At 41.3% G+C, this 20,107-nt stretch overlaps 1 protein-coding gene across 1 annotated transcript; it reads right to left on the bottom strand.

Moving 5' to 3' along the window:
* Positions 1-14,210: 14,210 nt before the first annotated feature.
* Positions 14,211-19,620, bottom strand: TEX29 (testis expressed 29). Its single transcript, XM_063127664.1, has 4 exons — positions 19,342-19,620; positions 16,320-16,430; positions 14,654-14,723; positions 14,211-14,331 (listed from the first exon to the last, which is right to left on the bottom strand). The coding sequence occupies exons 1-4, from the start codon at positions 19,616-19,618 to the stop codon at positions 14,211-14,213; spliced, it is 579 nt and encodes a 192-aa protein (XP_062983734.1). The 5' UTR covers positions 19,619-19,620.
* Between the last annotated feature and the right edge of the window lie 487 nt (positions 19,621-20,107).

Below are 20,107 nucleotides of genomic sequence, written 5' to 3'. Positions count from 1 at the left end.
AACAATGCCCTATATTGTTACAACTATGACCAGTATATGTAACTCTTTGTTCTTTGATAACTCGCCCCCCACCCCCAGAGCAATGGAAAGTTTTTCAAGCCTGCTGAGCTCCTTCCAATGCCTACTTCAGGGGGCTTAGGTGATAACCAAGTATGTGATGCACCTTCATGTCTGTGTCATACAAAGCTTAGTCCAGGGACCCAAGGCTTTTCTGATGTGTTATAGGAAAAATAACTTTTGATGAGAGAGATTAGAAAGATTATTAGATTGTAAGCCTATGCGGCAGGGTCTTGCTATTTACTGTGTAATCTGTACAGCACCATGTACATTGATGGTGCTATATAAATAAATAATAATAAGAAGAAGAAAGGCAGTGAGTGGATGCAGAGGTCAGGGCAGCCTTGAACGGCCAGCAGAAGAGGCCTTTCTGTGTCTCCAAATTCAAAAGCAAGGAAGGGAGGGGGAAAGGATCAGAGTGTTTCTGGGTGCTTGTGCACTTTCCCACATCAGACAGAGCTTTTTAATGGGGTACCTTCAGGTTTCCCTGACAATGCTGCTGACTGATGTGACTAACGGAATAATTGTAACTTTTTCCTATTGCCATAGTACTTTAACTTTCATAGCCAATGGTGTATATTTTTCCTCTCTTTTCCTTTTCCGCAACCTTTTTGTCATTAGGTATTGCTATGTCAATGAGGTAGGTGTGTTTTTCTTTGATGTTTTTGACTGTTATGTCTGGTTGATTGCAAAGTATTGTCTTGTCCCAGAATTGTTCTGTCTCAGCAAGATAATATTTGTGCATAATAAAAGCCTCATCTGAAAACACTCTAAAAATACTCATTCTGTGACTTTTTCAGCCATTCCCAATTGTAGCCACAAAAATGCAAAATATTTTTCTTTAAAATACATGTCCATTGCTAAAGTTATTCTTACACACCAACACAAACATTACTCCAGCTGATGATGTCATCCAGTTCACACAGCATCATTTGATAAATCCTCATATTAAATTAGTAATGTCTCCTACCTATATATTACCTGCAAATACCATGCCCTCCTGTTTGATTGTTCAAATTTATGTATATCCTTATAATGCCCCCCATGATTGTACTATTCTATCAAGGTCAAAAGCATGTACTTCTGTGAAAGTCTTGATAAAATGCTCCTGTTGACTCCCATGCCATTTGACTCAGTTAATTCATTCTGAATTGAGATTAAACATACTTTCTAAAAGCTACCTATTAAAGAAAAAACACTACATTCGCATAAAATGCCTTTATTTGATGTAAGTTGTGTCCACAAAAAGAAAAAGAAACACCTTCAGCATCGAGGTAGAAATTAACCTAATAGAAATTATTGGGTAAGAACAGCATGCCTCAGAATCTCTTAGTCTTGTGCCATTCATTTACTGATGATAGGTTTTACAGGACTAAGAGAATGTATTAAAATATCAAACATTAGCAACCGAGTTCAGTACAGCTGATGATTGAGGATCCATTTTGAAACCATTTGGATTCAGCTGGATCCAGACTTGGGGCCAGTCTGTCATTTGTAATGCCTGACTCGCTCATCCCTCCAAACCATTCTCCTCACACTATTTCTGCTTTCATATCCCAGACTTCTTCAGACTACTTTTAATGACTTTAATATTTTTAACATTTGCCAATGCACACCTACAGAGCTCCACAGCAGCAAATAACAGATTTTTTTCCTATTGAATTGTTCCTGCGCAGCTGCAGAGCTTTGTTGATGAATATTGAAAAATAAGGTTAAAAAGAAACAAATAAAGGCTGACCTTGCACCCTTTGTAGTCCCATAAACCTCCTTCCAAAGGGGTTCACTCCTCTCTCTCTCTCTCTCTCTCTCTCTCTCTCTCTCTCCCTCCCCCTTTCCCAATGAAGGGTTATCCCAGGAAAATAGAGGGATCATCCCTGCCTCTTCCCGGGATCCTGTGTGGCATTTGGATGCACAAGAACGATCCCAGGATGATCCCGGGATATAGGACTGGTGTAGACATGCCCCACCCAAGAGGACACATGTGCACATTGTCTTTTGTGTTGGTTTGCAAGGGGGGTGTTTTCGATGGAGAGGAAGAGAGGAGCATAAGGCAGACTTTATCTAGTTGCTATATATAATAATTAAAAAAACAAAACAAAAAAGCCCACACCTCCATCTTTTATCTGATTAAAGTAATGCAGACCTTTGTTGGTGCACAAGCATTAAACTGGGGTTGGGCAGACATTAGACATGCATGATCTACTCTTTTCTTTTAAGTGAACCATGAGATCCCCTAACTGGAGCCTAATGCAGAAGACATACACATATAAAAAATAATTCTGGCCCAGCAATTTGTTTTGAGTACCAGAACTGAATGGACACTCACAGTCCTTCCACTTAAGAATCCACTCTCAGACACCCCAAACTTCCTTCATTTCAGCAGTATAATTTGCAGGCAGCAGGGAGTCAGTTTGTCGCACTACCCTAGGTCTTCGATTCTAAGACACACTTTTTCCCCCATATAAACATCTCTAAAAATGGGGTGCGTCTTAGGCCATAGCTAGACCTAAGGTTTATCCCTGGACCGTCCAGGGGTCAAACCTGTTCATCTAGATGACACACAGGGGATCCCGTGCTCAGGCAGGGGCGAAGCCTGGATGATCCCAGGATAAACCTTAGGTCTAGCTGTGGCCTTAGAATCGTGGGTGTGTCTTAGGGCTTTTTCTTCTGTTGGTGGTACTGAAATTAGTGTGCGTCTTACAATTGATGGCGTCTTACAATCGAAGAAATACGGTATTGTTAAACACCAGGCATCAGATATCCTTGCTGATCTGCTGCAAATCACCCAGAGATTAACCAGTAGAGCTCTATCTACCTACGTCCTCCTCCGCATTAAAGAACTCTGCCCACATGAACTTTCAAACTCCTCCTATTTCTCTCACAATGACAGTGCTGTGCATTGGGGCGTGGCACTTGATCACATTATAAAAACTGCAGATACTTGTGCTGTATTAATTGTGTGCCCACCAAGCAGCAATTGTATTGGGGGGGGGGGGGGAGATTACCCATGCCTCAAAAAACAAAGGGTTTCTAGTATAGCTCCTACTCTTTTCATGCTTAAGAGTAGACCCACTGAAATCATTGTAACGTTAGTCATGATTAACATAAATCCCATTGCTTTCAGCGGATCTACACTAGATATGACTAAGCCTGGGTCCAACCCATTATCTTTGCTGCAGCTATTCTTAAATGGCAGGACCAGAAAATATATCCTCTCGCAATCAAGCTACCCAGAACATGTACCCTTTAATCATCCTTTCACTTGACCACTTCCACATTCTCAGATGACAGGAGACGGGTAGCTTTTCTCCACATTCTTGGATGAATATAGCACAAAACAGCAGGGTTTAACTAGATGTTCCAGCTGATCAGGAAGTTACTTGGTGATGGTGTAAAAAGCCTACTCCACATAAATCTCCATGTGTTAACCCTGGACGGTTTTCTTTCAATGAAAGGAAAAATGCAAATTACAGGATGCTATCCATTTGAATAGTTTCCCCCACCCCCACCCCATTGTTACCCTGTTAAGCCCTGCTGGGTCATGGAATAAGCAAACTGCATGCATGTGAATTCAGTAGCATACTTTCCTCTGCAAAAATCAGTAAATCTGGAATGCTTTTCCTATCTCCTTGTAACATTTCCAAATTATTGAGTTTGAAGTCATATTTTTCTATTATTCAAAATCTCTTATTTTTCGGTTTCAAAATTTCTAATTTTCTCTTCGAACGCACAACTGCCATACCAAATGTTCAGGTCCAACAAAAGTCAACTGGAACTACCCCAGTGTTGTGCAAAATCTGGTACAGAACAACTTACGTCAGTAAGAGTTACAGGTACAAATCAAAAGGACAAACAGCAACAAAAAGTCTAGAGGCACATCAAAGACTAACAAATTTATGATGGCCATAGGCATTTGTGGACATTGTCCACTTCCTCAGATGCCTGAAGGGTTAGGCTGAGTTACATTTTACTGTGTTCGGTGCTGAAGGTTTTCCAGATTTGTATGGCTTGTAAATCATCCCCCCACAACACACACACACCTCTTTAGGGAAGTTTGGCATGTTGGCTACTCCAGGTCTGTCTTACTGCCACACATTCTACACCTGGGTATTTCCATAAATGATAACGTAATTATCAGCAGAGTCATATTACTTCACCTGGAACATTATCAACCATTTATCACAATGTTGATCTTTATTTTAAACATAAAAATCAGGCAATCATTTACCTCTACTGTGTTCTTTGTATTTATTCAAGAATATTTAACAGGAGACAAAAGGTGACTTATTCATTATTCATCCTGAACAAGGCAAGTATGGCAATTTGAAAAGCCTGACATTTGAGCTTTTTGCCAACACTAGCAAAATTATATCCTTCCCATTGTAAATCAATGAAGTAGAATCATTGTGCACAAAAGAATTAAATTGCCTTGTCACTTTAATAAGGCCACCTTATATACACCCTTCAGCCAGTGCCATTGTGCAAAGAAAGGGTGCATCCTTTGCCTCAGCTGCCTTAGAACTCAGTAGGCTTTCCAATTAAATGAACATCCTCTTAGTCTTTTTCTCCACTTTGCCTCTCAGCAAAGGGAAGGAGCCAAGTCACAATGCCATTGGCAGAAAACTTGTGATCAATGGCACACACCTATCAGCATGAATGAATGCTCTACACCTTTTCTCCCCAACTTAGGGTGGGGAGCCTTTTAATGGGTTTAGCCATTATCAAAATGTGGGAGAAGCACTCAATGTGTGAGCAGATTGATTGAAAATTTTGTCCTTTGGGTAGAGATATTAGTATCTTGGGCAGACAGTGTGAATATTGAAAAGTACTACTAAACATCATGTCCAACCAAGCGGATTGCAAGTGATATAAGAATGAGAACAACTTTGCCTATTGTTAACCTGTGTGATCCTGTTATTTTAATCAGAACTGGGCATTTTTTCCAGCCTAACTAACCTTTCTCCCTTGAATGTAAACCTTTAACTTGCCATTTGAAGTCTCTAAAATAAGCAGCTATTCGTTGTACACTGTTGTATTCATGTCCTACTTGTGGCTTTCCCACATGCAGCTGGTTGGCTACTGTGTGAACAGAATACTGGGCTAGATGGACCCTTGATCTGATCCAGCAGAGCTCTTCTGGTGTTCTTATTCATATAGCAAAAGTGTATGCCCTTTTTTTTTTTCTCTCAAGCAGGTAAAAAAAAAAAGAATGGTAAAAAAAGCAGTTAATACTCTCACCTATAAAATCCTCATATTTCAAAACATGTGTAGAAACTGTTGCACCTCTAAAATTCTGCTGAGGATCAACATTTTGAAATGTTTTGATTGTTTCCTGAAATATACAGGGGCATAGTTAAGACGGTTTGATTTAGAGAATAAAATAAGACGGTGGGCTAAGGAGTGATGAATAGTCTCAATGCTACCAACATTTCAAGTTTTAGTCATGTTAATGCCAAATGACCTTTTTCTGAAGGGCATTTTGAGGAGACCAAGCAAAAAGAAAAAAAGGGGGAGATAATTTCTGTAATATGGTTACCATAGAGATCAGCCTTTTTTAAAAGACGGGGTGGGGGTGGAAATTGATGTACATTTGCAATCAGCTAGTGACTATAACAACAAATGGGTTTGATAAAGCAACACTTTGAATTTAATTCTAAGCTAGAAAGATACTGTGCTTGAGATAGCAGGGAATAAAAGAAGCTATTCAAAAAGTGGGACAAAAGGGACCTTGGATAACGTTTATGATGAACTGGGAAGTGGTTTGCTTGAAAAGAATGTACTTGCCCATAATAGCAGGCAGGTCCCCCTCCCCACAGCTATGATTTCATTTCACCACGTATACTGTAATAATGAAGCATTAAGAGCAACAATTCCCTGACTATATGTGTCAAGGAAACACTAGTGTACTCAGAGTGGGACTGATGTGAGGAGGCCTTGAAAAATTCAGCCACCACATCTATGCCTCTTGGAGCGAGGACATCCTATGCAGCATTGATTTCCCCCCATCTCTGCTAGTATATGGCAGACACATCATGAAGGAGTTATGAACAGACCAGATGTCTTGAACACAGCCTGTCCTACAACTAACAGGTACAGACAAGTCCCAAAATCACCCACCATTTTCCAGATGACACAGTTCTATCTCAATGAAGCAGGCAGCCACTCACTCACTCACTTCTAAAAGATTCTTCTCTCCTCCCATCCTATAGGAGCGTCATCAAACAGAGAAAAATCATGTTTGCTTACCATCAGGCCTCTGCCCGCACCTTTGTCCCTCATTATTCCTCTTTGGAAAGAGGAAGTAAACAAAATGCATGTGGCCCATTCAGTGGGCTGTTTTGATCGCGCTGCTTCTCCTACACACAGCAGGAAATAGCAGCAAGTTCCAACTTTAAAAATAAGTCGGACTTACTGGCATGATTTTTTGTGGCGTGAAAAAGGCTGTAAGGGGCCTTGGGTTCCTTAGAGGAAAAAAGGCAGAATATAAATGCAATAATAAATAAATAAATAAATAAATAAATAAATAAACTTAAATCTGGCTGCCGGCACATTTCTGAGCCCAATTTAAAGAGCTGATTATAACTTTTCAAGTCTTAAATGGTTTGAAATCAATTACGTGAAGGATTGCCTTCACCCATAGTGGCTTGCCTACACATTAAAATCAGCAAGAGAGGCCCTCCTCACTTGCCCACCTGTAAGAGCAAGGAGGTGGTTGACCACATGAGAGAGAGCACCTTTTCCACAGTGGCCCCACACCTCTGGAATAAGTTGGCATTGGGAATCCGCCAAGCCCCAACATTGCAGGATTTTAAGAAGGCCCTGAAAATATAACTATTTTACTCTGGCCTTCCCCTGATAGGTTTCCTATTGTTGCTGCTTTGATTGCTTTTTTATCATTTTAATACCGCATTGGTTTTTATTTGTGTGTTGTATTGTTGGGGAGGGCTTCTGCCCTGAAAGATGACCAAAAATGTTTTAAATAATAATAAAAAATAACAACATCCACATTTGGCATTTTCCACTTTCTTGCCATTCCACATTTCCAGTGAAAGTTAAACGAAGTAATACACACACACATGGAATGCTTTGCAATAAGTCAAATCCAGGGAGTGAGAGAGGAATTCTTCTTTTGATACTTCCAGTACTGCCCTTTCCATCTTCATCAGTATTTTGAGCTTTATCTGCTGAAAGAACATTGATAATATATAGGTCAGCATGAGTTTAAAGAGCATTCGGAAGCAATGCACTCATGACAGACATAGCCTAGCTACAGTTATCCATGCTCTAATGACCTCTCGTCTGGATTACTGCAATGCATTATATGAGGGGCTGCCTTTGAAAATGGTCCGGAAACTTCAGCTGATACAAAACAGGGCAGCACATTTGTTAATAGGGACTGGCTAATGAGGCCATATCATGCCAGTCCTTTTCCAGTTTCACAGGCTGCCAGTCCAGGTCCAAGCCTGATTCAAAGTGCTGGTATTAACATTCAAACTATTTGGGGCCAGGCTTTCTGAAGGAACACCTCTTCCTATATGTACCTGCCTGGACCCTAAGATCATCCTGAGGGGTCCTTCTCCGTGAGCCCTTGCCAAAGGAAGTGAGGCAGGTGGCTACCAGGAGGAGAGCCTTCTCTGTTGTGGCACCCCAGCCGTGGAATGAGCATTGCTGCTCTGTTTTATCCTGGTTGTGCTTTTATATTGTACTTTTATACTGTTTTTTTATACTGTTGTTTGTTTTATACTTCAAATTGTTTTCATGGTTTTAATTTTTGTGAACCACCCAGAGAGCTTCAGCTATTGAGCGGTATAGAAATGCAATAAATAAATAAATAAATAAATAGTCAATTCATCTGTTCAATATTGTCTACACTGATCTGCAGCAGCTTTCCAGGGTTTCAAGCCCTACCAGGAGTTGCTGTGGATTAAACCTGGAACATTCTGCATGCAAACCAAGTGCTCTACCCACTGGGCTACAGTCCCTCCACTATGCCTTTAGAGTTGTGTAACTAAACACCAATGCCAACACATGGAACAAGGGCCTAGTGCTGCCACTGGTGCGTAGATTCGGAAAAGTCTTTTCACTTGAAGTAGGGTGACCATATGAAAAGGAGGACAGGGCTCCTGTATCTTTAACAGTTGTATTGAAAAGGAAATTTCAGCAGGTGTCATTTGTATATATGGGGAACCTGGGGAAATTTCCTCTTCACCACAACAGTTAAAGCTGCAGGTGCCCTGCCCTCTTTTAAATCTGGTCACTCTAGTATAGCTCCCTATGCAACTGTTAAAGATACAGGAGCCCTGTCCTCCTTTTCATATGGTCACCCTAACTTGAAGGGTCCAGAGTACTTTTGCACATTATAATGAAATGAGGTGGGAGAGAGGCAGAGGAAGTACTAGTGAGTTGAGCTTCCTCTCATTACGCTGCTCTTCTAGAATAACTACATGGAAGATAAGGCTGTCTATGGCTATTCATTATGCTGCCTGTCTATTACTTTGAGTATTGGGCAGCAGGCCTCTCAATATCAGTCGCTAGAGTACACACACAGGAGAGCGCTATTGCATTCATGTCCTCCTTGTGGACTTCCCACAGGCAATTGGTTGGCCATCGTGTGCTAGAGTAGATAGGCCTTTGGTCTGTTACAGCATGATTGTACTTATGTTTTAACTTGCCAGAAATATTTTAGTTTCTGAGGCAGATAATCTATATTTCACCTTCAAGTAACATGGCTCACAATCGACTGTGAAGTACTCCTGTGCAAATATATTGAAATAAACATGCTAAACATGAGCACAGAAGCCATGGAGTGAAATCTGTATGTGAACTCCACACACAAAAAACCTCAAAGGGACTGAAATTTGTGCCTGAAGATCATCTGTGCAGGTTTGTGGGGGTGGGGATGGAAAGACTTTTGGCTTGTCTATACGGCTTCTTTATCTCAACCTAAATGTAAATATTTGCGTTTTAGGTTACATGACGCAGCCGTCCATTCGCCTCAGCGCTGGGTTTTAACTGCAATAATGCGCATATTCGCATTCACAATTTACTGTGACTTTTAGATCAGATCCGGGTTTGCACCACATTATGGCTATGTGACTTTGGGGGAGTTATGTCAGATTTTGACATGTGGATGGAGCTTTGAGGGTAGGATAACGTGATTGGCCCATTTCCCAATTTTGCACCAATCCGCTGCCTCGTTCCTTTGCGCCGATTTTTGTTTGAATTCTCTCTGCGGAGCTCCACAGAGAAAGCTTCTTAAAACAAATTTATTCATATATATATAATTTCTGTACTGCCCAATTTGCGAAGCTCTCTGGGCGGTTCACAAAAAGAAAGAGGGAGAAACGGGCAGTCAGACGAGGAGACGTGTTCTGCTGCCTCCTTCCTTTCCCTCTGTAGCCTCATCCCCCACCCACCCAACTCCAGGTTCGTGGAGGCTGTTTCTTTGAACTTCCTTATGGGGAGCAATGATGTGACAGGAACAGCAATGGGAACAAAGAGGGAAACAGGCAGCCAGCCTCGTTCCTTTCCCTCTGTAGCCTCCTTCCTTCCCCCACCCCTGCTTGGTTTGTGTGCTATATTAGTCTGTGGAGCTCTGCAGATAAGATTTATAGGTTCCTTGGCTTCTACTCTTTATCATTGTATATGGGATAATGTGCTAATGCACATGTGCATTAATAACTCACTATATTAAAAATATCAGGAAATAAATTGCTATTGCTGCTGCAGTGTGACGCTCTTTACCTACATTCAAATCAACGAAAAATTGGGTTTTTATTTAGTGAGGAGCAATCCCGCTGTTGTATAGACGAGAGCTTTGAAACTGTTGGATAATAGGAACTCTTCATGCTTTCAAACGCAAGGGTGTGATAGATAACGTGTTGTATCAACAGCCACTTATCTTGTTCACCCCCCTTGTTGTCCTGTAATTTAATTGGTCCCTTTCTCCTAGTCCGTCCCCAACCTCTTTCTCTTTACCTCTGCAACAAGCAGCATGTGCTGTCTACCTAAGGGAAGCCAGTAACTCTGTCTCATGCCTTCACTTACTTACACATCCAGCTTATGGGGGAGCTTGTAGTTAGATAACCTCCTTTGACAATGTGTACAAAAGCCCTAATAAACTAAGTTGATTTGAACTTCTAAACATGCTGTAGGCTGAGTTTTATTCCCTCTAACACAAAATGCTTTCTTCATATAAAGCAACTCTGCTGTAAGTCACACCAGACTTTCCAACAGAAACCATTCATATCACACCTCTCAGTAAGCAATTTAGTTTATCAAAAAGTCTTGTGGCACCTTGACGAATAGATTTATTGGAGGGATAAAATTTCATTGAATAGATCCAGTTCAGAACCAACACACCACAAGTCCTATCCACACGATCGAACACTTTAAATCACACATGTCACACGTTAACAAGAGGGGGAAAGACACCACATTAAATTCATCCATTAAACTCTGTGTGTGTGTGTGTGTGTGTGTGTGTGTGTGTGTGTGTGTGTGAGAGAGAGAGAGAGAGAGAGAGAGAGAGAGAGAGAGAGAGAGAGAGAGAGAGAGAGAGAGAGAGAGAGAGAGGAAAATACTATTCACCTCATTAAAAATAAAACACTCCCAATTTTAATTACAAACAATACAATGACATCAGAAGTACAAGATCAAAATAATCAGGCTGCCAGTTCCTTGCTTGCTCAGCAGTCTGCTTGTGCAGAAGACCAGTGCTCAAAGTGGAGTGGGGCTCCATCCCACTTCTTTTCAGCTGGATCTAAAACTATCTCACTTCTTTTCAATGGCTGTAAAACCACCCAGGGATGCTACACAGCAGGGTTACGAAAAGGATTTGTGAAAAAGCACTTGACTTAAGAGAGGCAGGCATTAGCAAAGACAGTTTCTTCTTCCTCCAACAACTGAAACCCTAAGCCAGGCATTCAGAACACCCAAACCTGGCCCACATCCAGTCTGCTGCGCTTCCTTGGGTTCCGCCGAGCCCCGCCCCTAGTGGAATACCCCGTTATTGCCGTTCTCAAATCAGAGATAACAATGAGAATATGGGCGAGCAGCAGGGGACTCAACTGGTGTTGAATGAGCAGCCACTCTTCCCAACGTTGGCTTAACCCCTTTCTCAGTGCTGGGAGAGGCATAGAGAAAGGCAAAATGCTCTACAGCAGTGGGCAGGATGGGGAGGAAAGTTGCCCCCCTTCCATTATAGCTCTGTACCCCAGCTCTAAGCCCAGCATTGCCTCTGCTGGGTTTAGGCCTAGAAGGAAAAGCAAGTTGTCTATCCATGTGCTTGCCTGCCATCCTCCCAGCTTTACTGGCCTAGGCAAGGTTAAAAAATAGAAATAGGGTACTTATAAAGATTAATTGAATCAGGGCTAATTTGAAATGAAACCATCCCACTGCCATTCTTTGCACTTTGAGCACTATAGAAGACTCCAATTAAGTTGCACCATGAGGGAGCCACTGCAAAGCATCCAGCTGCTTTGGAAACCACCAGAGAGCTTTTGTAAAGTTCACTCAGTTAGGAAACAATGCGACAGAGTCCACGCAACATAGTCACGTGACGGAGGGGAAATGGAGCTCTTCCCCTCACTCAGGATTGCCAGCTTTCTGCTGACCCTGCGTCATTGAAAATGGCTGGTGAAGAAAGGCTGGCAGGATTCAGTTGGTGCATTTGACTAGACACTGATGGCCTTTATCGTCTGTTCGTTTAAATTATTCATGTTCTGCATTTGCAGCAGTCAGGGTGGCACACACAATCCAACAGAAATTAAACCATCATCAACAGCAAAAAATAAACAGCTGTCAAACAGAGAGAGATATACAACAGATAGCACTAATTTTAAAAAGTATCAGCTGGGCAGCCTTTGGAAAATGTTCTGGAGAGGCAGGTAGGGGAAGAGATGGATACATATAGTCAATAGTATAACTATGGAATATTGGGGGAAGACCAAGTGATGGGCTTCATCTCATGCATCATTTCACTAACCCACCACAAAACACCCCAATCTCAGGGCTTTTTCACAAGAATAAAATAAAGCAAGCTCTTGAATGGCCACTCATGGAAGTTCACAGGTCCTCTTGCACACATCTCCTGCACCTTCCCCCTGTAATTCCTTAAAAAAGAAACACTGTGATATCCCAATTCTACTGAAATATTTCAGGACTTATTACCATGTACAGGGGCAGTTGTGCTACAAAACACACACTAGAGAGTGCTGTCCCATTCAATACTATGAGAATAGAGAGGAGAGGAAAATTTCAATTACAGACCATGTGGTTGCCCCTCTTCAACCATATAATGCAGCTCCATTACGATTGCGCAAGGAAGCAGGAAGTAAAGCCCGGGTAAGAAAACATGATTTCCCTTTAATCTAAAGAAGCCCTTAGTAATTAAAAAACAGTCTCACAACTAAAGCAATCATCAACATACACTTAAAAACACCTATGTAGTGTGTGTGTGTGTGTGTGTGTGTGTGTGTGTAGAAAAATGAAAAAGTACTGGGGAGGGAAGAGGATTAGCAGCAAAAAAAAACCCATCACTTCCCCCTTAATAATATCATTGCTTCTCCTTTAGCCATTCCAGATAGTCTTCAAAACTGACAGTTCAGCCTCTTCCTGGCACACCTTTGCCTCATCTGCAGACTTTCCCCTTACAACTGACTTGCTTGTAGGCCACAATAAACGGAAATGGCAGAATTATTTGACAGCCATTCCCTCCCTGCATGCAAATATAATTTGTTTGCAGTGATTATGGGCTACTTAACTAGTGGGTATGTGGCTGGGGGTGGGAGGGAAAGAGAGAGGGAGGAAATAAAGAAACGTATCCCCCACTTCTAAAGTAATGAGGGTTCAATCAACTGTAGGCTAACCATATGAAAAGGAGGACAGGGCACCTGTATCTTTAACAGTTGTATTGAAAAGGGAGTTTCTGCAGGTGTCATTTGTATATATGGAGAACCTGATGAAACTTCCTCTTCATCACAACAGTTAAAGCTGCAGGTGCCCTTCTCTGTTTTAAAATGGTGCCTCTAGTATAGCTCCTGCAGCTTTAACTGTTGTGATGAAGAGAGAATTTCACCATATATACATACGGAGGTTCTCCATATATACAAATGACACCTGCAGAAATTCCCTTTTCTATGCAACTGTTAAAGATACAGGAGCCCTGTCCTCCTTTTCATATGGTCACCCTAATCAACTGTCTCTCCCCTGCCCTACACACACACATTTCTTCTCGGGGTAGGCTTCAGGGTGGCAACAGAGGAGAGGGTGCATTCTCGGTGGTGCCCCCCCTCCCCAATTGCTGGAACGATCTCCTCAGTGAGGCTTGTCTGGCACCAACATTGTCATCTTTTTGGTGCCTGGTTCAGACCTTCCTCTGCTTTCAGGCATTTGGCAGCATTTGATAAAGTTTTTAAATGGGTCTTTATTGTTGTTTGTTAACATTGTGTGTGTGTGTGTGTGTGTGTGTGTGTGTGTGTGTGTGTGTGTGTTTTGTCTGTTCACGTTTGTATATACATGGTTTTTATATTATGCACAATATTGTATTGTATTTTATATTTTTTACGTCTTTGTAAACTGCCTGGAGCACTTTGGCAGTTGGGTAGTATAGAAATGGAATGAATGAATGAAAAATCTTCAGAAAAGAAGAAAACCACCAAACTATCAGTTGGTTGGAGGAAAGAGGCCATGGCCATGTTCATCGGGGAACTCTGCAGGGCTGCCTTCTGCTTCTGAGGTTCTGCAGTCCTGGATTATAGGCAGGGCATATCAGTGGGGGAGGGCCATTTAGCCTCACATTCAGGGAGGCCCTCAAATTTAGACTCAGAAGTAATCTCCAAACATGTATTAGAAATTATTGCAGTGTGTGTGTGTCTGTGAAAATCGTAACTGTAAACATTTAAAATATACCACAGTTTTTGTAACCCTGTTTGGGCATTTCATCACTTTTTAATATTCCGGGAGCATCAAAAAATGGAAGTGGCCCAGGCCTCTCTTAACCTCTCAGAGGACCTGATTGTAGTTCAAGGTATCTCAGTAACTACTTGGATTACCAGAATTATCACTACCGAATGAGGTAATGACAACGTAACTGAATGACTGCTTAAATCTGGCAGTGTACAAGAAATGCTTGCCTTTTCACATGTCTAGAACTAATCATCTTCCGGCTCCTGAGACTTAGTAGAGCTGTCACTTGTGTCAGATGTACTTTCCTCTTCCTCTTTCTTGAGCTCTTTCTTTGCAGCCGGCTTTTTCTTGCTACCTGTGCAACAACTGCATTGACATTTCATTACTGAACATTTGTATTTGGATGAAAGGAGAACTACTCACTAGAGCAGTAGTTTTCAGGCTGTTGCGGAAAACCCTCAAAAGCTTGTCAGCAGTTCCTCGGAGAGAAAACTGACAGCAGTGAGCTTGCCTGCTTATCCTCCATGCAGCCCCAGGAGACCACTGGGTGTGTTCCAGATTGCACCCTTCGTGAAAGGAAGCAAATGACAGCGCTAGCAATGTTTCCTTGGGACTTCCTGGAATATCTCCAAGAATCCCTGCAAGGCCGCTATGTGGCGGATCAGGCTTACTTGAAGCATTTTCTTACCTTTGCAGCATAAACAAAGAGAAGACCACCATGATGATCACTATTAAGCCAACAAACGCTTTCATATATTCTAAAAATGAAACAAACAAAAAATGCAACGTTCTTCAAAACTCTGACAGGGTACGATATGTATTTTACCTTCTTCATAAAGAACAGCTTTGGTGAACAGGTGTAAAGAGTTCTGTGTTCACTGCAAGCACTTGTTTCCAAAGTACCAGCAATTGTCTGCTTTACATATTATGCTCTATGGTACGTGTCATTGTTTCAAATAGATTTAGAAAAGGCAGGATATTCTGCTGATTGCAACTGCTATAGATAAGCTTTCCTTTATATTGAATGAAATAGTCCACTAGGCTGAAAAGATGGTCAGCCTTAGTAATTTACTAGTAGGCATATTTTCCATTTCAGATTAATAGCAAAATACAAGAACGGGAGATGGGTCTCTTTCTAAAACACATACACGTGGGTGGCCATGTGTTCCGTTTTATAGAGGACAGTCTTCAGTTTTGAAGGCGTCCTCTCTTTGAAGAGCTGTCCACTCCAAGTCCAGTTTAAAGATAAAGAACCACCAGAAGGGAGCTCAGGGGCCTTGAAACTGGCCATCAGCAGCACCTGGACAGCAGACAGAGCAAGGCTCAAAGGCCACCTGCTCACAGCCTTCCCCACTATTATGAGTGCATTTGTACTGTATTTGTACTGGGTCATTTATTTATAGTATTATTTATTTATTTAGACTATTTATATACCGCTCCCCATTGAAAATTTTTGGAGCGGTGTACAAGATAAAATGAAGAAAAACAAAAACAAAATAAAACACTTAAAACAAATTTTAAAAACACAGACTCAAGGCTGCATATTAAGTAAAGGCTTCCTGGAATAAAGATGTTTTCAGGAGGCGCTGAAAGGAGTACAAGTTTGGAGCCTGCCTGACCTCCAGAGGCAGGGAATTCCATAGGAGGGGAGCCACCACTCTGAAGGCTCTTCCCCTGGTGGACTCCAATCGGAGGATAGAACCACCAGGAGCAGACCCTCGGATGACCTCAGTGACTGGGCAGATTGGTTTATTACCACCACCTCTTCCACATGCGCACGCACACATCCAGTTATAGTTCTGCACCCCTGCTATAAAAGCCAGGAAAGGGCCCTGTCTCTCATTTTTATTTAATATATTACATTTATAGCACCTTTTCTCCATAGAGCTCAGAGCAGCATACATGCCCATTCTCCTTTAGCCTCACAGCAATTTTTTTGTGTTAGGGCTTATTGGGGATTTGAAGTGGAGTCTTCCAGGTCAACATGGGACATTCAATCTTCTTCTACTTGCATTGGATGTCAATGAAGAGGAACCATTAGTGACCTAGACTAGCACCATTCTGTCTTTAGTGCAAACATAACTCATCAAACCGTTTGTCAAACCTCTTCTTGGTTCCTGTGTAACACAACAGGATCCATGCCACAATATTGCCTTATTTTTGTGGGACAATTACCAAGTCAATTTCCAACAATCCCAAGAAAACAACTTCCTAGAAGCAGCCGTAGAATTAAAGAAGAAGAAGAAAAAATCCCCCTCCTTGGGAAAAAAAAAAAGAATTGTGTTAATAGAGTTAGATTCATTCTAAAACTTTGCAAGCAGGCTTGATTGTAGGCTACAACTGAAGTTACTTACGCGGTACAGCTTTTTTATAGCACGTTTCTTTATGAAAGCAGCAGCCTAACTCTGAACACTCGATTCTTGATACATTTGAACGGCATATTTCATAAAAAGGGAGTTCACATACTTAAAAAAAGAGAAACACTCAAATAAGTTACCAAACAAATGAAGACCAGAATGACCGAAAGCATTAGCGTTTAAATAGATCTTACCCGACTAATTAAAAACTTTGCTGAACACAAACAAACAAAAATAATTCTATTAGACAGATAATCCATGGCAGATAGGGTTGGCAAGAGATGGCACATCACAGTTGCAGGTGGACCACTTCTATGTCTCACTGGTTGAGAACCACTGTATTACATACATATGGAGGTAGCGTTGTTTATTGACTTCGATTAAACAGCACCAAGAATGCTGTACGAATCCATTCACATGACCATGGAGTACTGGCATAGATTGGGGTGGGGTTCAATTTCATACTTTTGGCTCATGGACTTTGATAAGATTCTGAGGTTCTCAAAGGTTCTACCAAGCACCAGGTTGTCTTACCCCATGCCTGGCAAGCCTTTTTATGACATCAGAGAATGCAGACCAATGGCAAACAAGGGCTTCATGACAAATCTGCTTAGCTCAGCACACAAATCTCCTTTATGGTTCCGCTTCATGACTTTTGCCAGGAAGACAAGATTGCAACCCTGTCACTTGTCAGCAACTTTTTATGCTATTGACCATGATATCCATCAAGACTGGCTGTCCAGGATAGGAATTAAGGGGAGGGGGCAGTGGCATGTCATTTTCAGAAGGCCATCCCAGGTTGGGGGTGGGTCTATTACATCGTTCATCCTATGGCATTTGTGCTATGGATTTCGGCAGGGCGCTATTTTGTCCTCCATGTTGTTTAATATCTAAAAAAACCCACTGAGTAGGGTATCATCAGTACACAGATGACACTTTTTCAGCTAGTGCGGGTGAAGAAATGGATGTGCTAAAACAAGTGCCGATCTATGCTTTAGAAGATGTGCTGTAAACATATTGATTATAAAATTTGGTTTGGTGTAGATTTTTAAAAAACACCACAAATTCAAAGTTGTGTGATTTCAACAGCCCTTGAACCCTGTCTAGTTGTTGTCCGCCCCCCCTTTTTTACTCGTGTCTTTGCTCTTGTTCAGGTTTACTTGCTTTTGTAAGCTCTTTCCATTCTTAAAGGATTTTCCCCTTTTGTCACAGGTTTATATGTAGTTGCCACCAGAGGGAGCTCCCCAGCAGTTTATAACATCTGTACAACTTGTGCAGAAAACTTACAATGTATCGTGGCGCCTTAATATGAAAGATGATTGAAAATTATTCTGCAGGTAATTAAATGGCTGACTTAGCTCACGAGCTCACGCCAGTCAGAATCACGCTAAAATCATTCCATGGTTGTTTAACGTGTGACAGCCCCTTTCAAGCAATTTCAGCAGGAAACAAACTTTCGCCATTTTAGGGGTAAGTGGGTTAATCTGAGATCTCCAATCAAGACTTTCCATCAGCCCTGTTATTTCCATTAATCTGTTCAAGTAATCAAGGACAGAATGCACATGCATCCCATAATATTTTAAGAGAGTAATCCTATGGCCCTTAAACAGTGTCTGGGGGCAGGAAGAGTTGTGCATCACGTGGCCCGGTAGGGACGACTTCGATAATATTCTGGAATAAACGGCGAGTGTAGACAAGGTCTAGGTTTATGTTCATTTTTTAAAAAAGGAAATAAAAACTACTTATGTGTAAAAATAAGAAAAGTTGCATATAAAATGACACAATTACATGTAGAAATCTATATAAATATCACAAGGAATTCTCAACTGGATAATTGATATGCAAAAAAGGAAGAGTTTACTTATCAAAGTTGACCTTGCTTCCAGAAATATTTGCATAGCTGTTAGGTTGGGAATAGCTTTATAAAGGATAAGTCTTTACAGTTTCAATATACACAAAGTATAGCTTGATTTATAAGCAGGGCCGGCGCTACCATTAGGCCAACTAGGCAGCCTCCTAGGGCGCAGACCTCAGAGGGGCACAATACTGCCCTTTACGGGTCACAGTTTTATACAAATTAGCTGTTTTAAGAAAAAACACAATAAAAGGAAAAGATAATAGTTCAGAAACTCTTCTTGAACAGCTGAATCGAAGTTGGCAATTTTGTGTGTGTGTGTGTGTGTGTGTGTGTGTGTGTGTGTGTGTGTGCGTGCAAGTAGCTCGCCTTTCCTAGGGTGCAAAATAGTCTGGCACCGGCCCTGTTTATAAGTGGATCTCCAGATATTTTGGACTGCAACCCCTGCCAACATGGCCAATGGTCAGAAATAATAAGAGTTAAAGTCCAAAACATCTGGAGATCTACTTTCTGCTCACCCTGATCTAGAATTCCTGGTCTCATACAAAATGGACTAAAATTCAAGGCGGCCACAGTCTTGCTAACAGAATGCTATGCATGCCCCTATTTATATTTCCTTCATCGCAATGCCTGAGGCTTTGCATGGCTCAAAAGCGAAACAGTAGATTTATGCCACTGTATGGGTGCAGTATAGCCCACATGCAGTTCAACTCTGTCTTTGATCAGCTATAACAAAATCAGGATGAGCTTATATATAAAGGATGTTATTTTAAAAGATCCGGCTTTCCTTTGTTTAAGCTGCAAGGAGACTAGGGCCAGTCATGTTAGGCAGGATAGATCTGAGTTATTCCAGATGCGGCAAGGCATATTTGAACAGTGTTCTACCATAGAGATGGGGAAACAGCTTGTATTCTTATAAGAACCTCAAGCTATAATAAAGAATATTGGGGTTTTATCGACAAGTAAAATACTTCATACTATTAAACTCAAAAAAAGAATCACGTTTTACAGAACAATTCTTGGCATATATTATTGCTTAAATGTTTGCTGCGTAACCAAACAGTGAACATTAATCTAAGGTGAAATTAATTTTCCCATTTCTGGCAACGTTGTGCTTATAATCCTAATATGCTAGAGAGATCAAGCTCATAGCTCCATTCTTACCTGCAAAACCATAACGGAGAAAGTTAGCATTCCTTTTTTCCAATCGAACAGTCAAAGGTGGAGGCTGTATGGCCGTGTCCAACTTCAGAGACAACTTTACACATGCACCAGGAGGAGACCACAGTGTTAGACAATACATTAGAAAAATAAACCTTGGATTCTGGCCAAGTTCTTCCAAGTCCTTCATTAATGGTATTATTGAAACCGATCTGTAAAAGTTCTTTACAACAGCTGTGAATGCAAAGGCAGACATGTTTTCATGGATAGCCAACAGCATTGGTTCATAAGTACTTTCAGAAAGAATCCTCAGAAAAATGGAAACTGCACTATTCCCATAAATTTAGCAGGTGGCAGGTCTAACAATTGTCATCTGCCTAATTTCCTTCTTGCCCACCATCTACCTAGTCCTTCCCTAATACCATGGTGAACAACTGATGGATGCTTATTATTTGTGACATCACAGGTAACTTTGTATGTTGTCATTCTGATTGCCTAGGGAACGGATGTTTTTTCTTCTGAGAGACAAAGAAGTAACACAAAAGTATGAGCAAGGGATGGAGGTTGTGAAGAAAAGTTATTATCCCTGTGCTCCTATAAAACTCCATTTGGAGGAGTCTCTCTGCTTCTAGTTGTGAGTGGCCTCCTTACCACAATATTGTTCTTGTAGAAATGAAGGCATACTACTAGCCCTCCAGGAAATGGGTGAAGTCACCAAGAACTAAGTTTAGTCTGAAGGGAAATGTTCAATGTCAGCATGACCACTACA

The sequence above is a fragment of the Elgaria multicarinata genome, chromosome 5 (genome assembly GCF_023053635.1).
Source record: "Elgaria multicarinata webbii isolate HBS135686 ecotype San Diego chromosome 5, rElgMul1.1.pri, whole genome shotgun sequence".
Taxonomy (NCBI): Eukaryota; Metazoa; Chordata; class Lepidosauria; order Squamata; family Anguidae; genus Elgaria; species Elgaria multicarinata.
This window is presented reverse-complemented; position numbering and strand designations above follow the sequence as displayed.

Coding starts and splice junctions, on each gene's coding strand:
- TEX29 (XM_063127664.1), bottom strand. CDS start 19,618: ATGCTGTTGGCTATCCATGAAAACATGTCTGCCTTTGCATTCACAGCT. Junction 14,724..16,319: donor CTATAAAAAAGCTGTACCGC/GTAAGTAACTTC, acceptor TTTCATTTTTAG/AATATATGAAAGCGTTTGTT. Junction 14,332..14,653: donor TCTTTGTTTATGCTGCAAAG/GTAAGAAAATGC, acceptor ATGTCAATGCAG/TTGTTGCACAGGTAGCAAGA.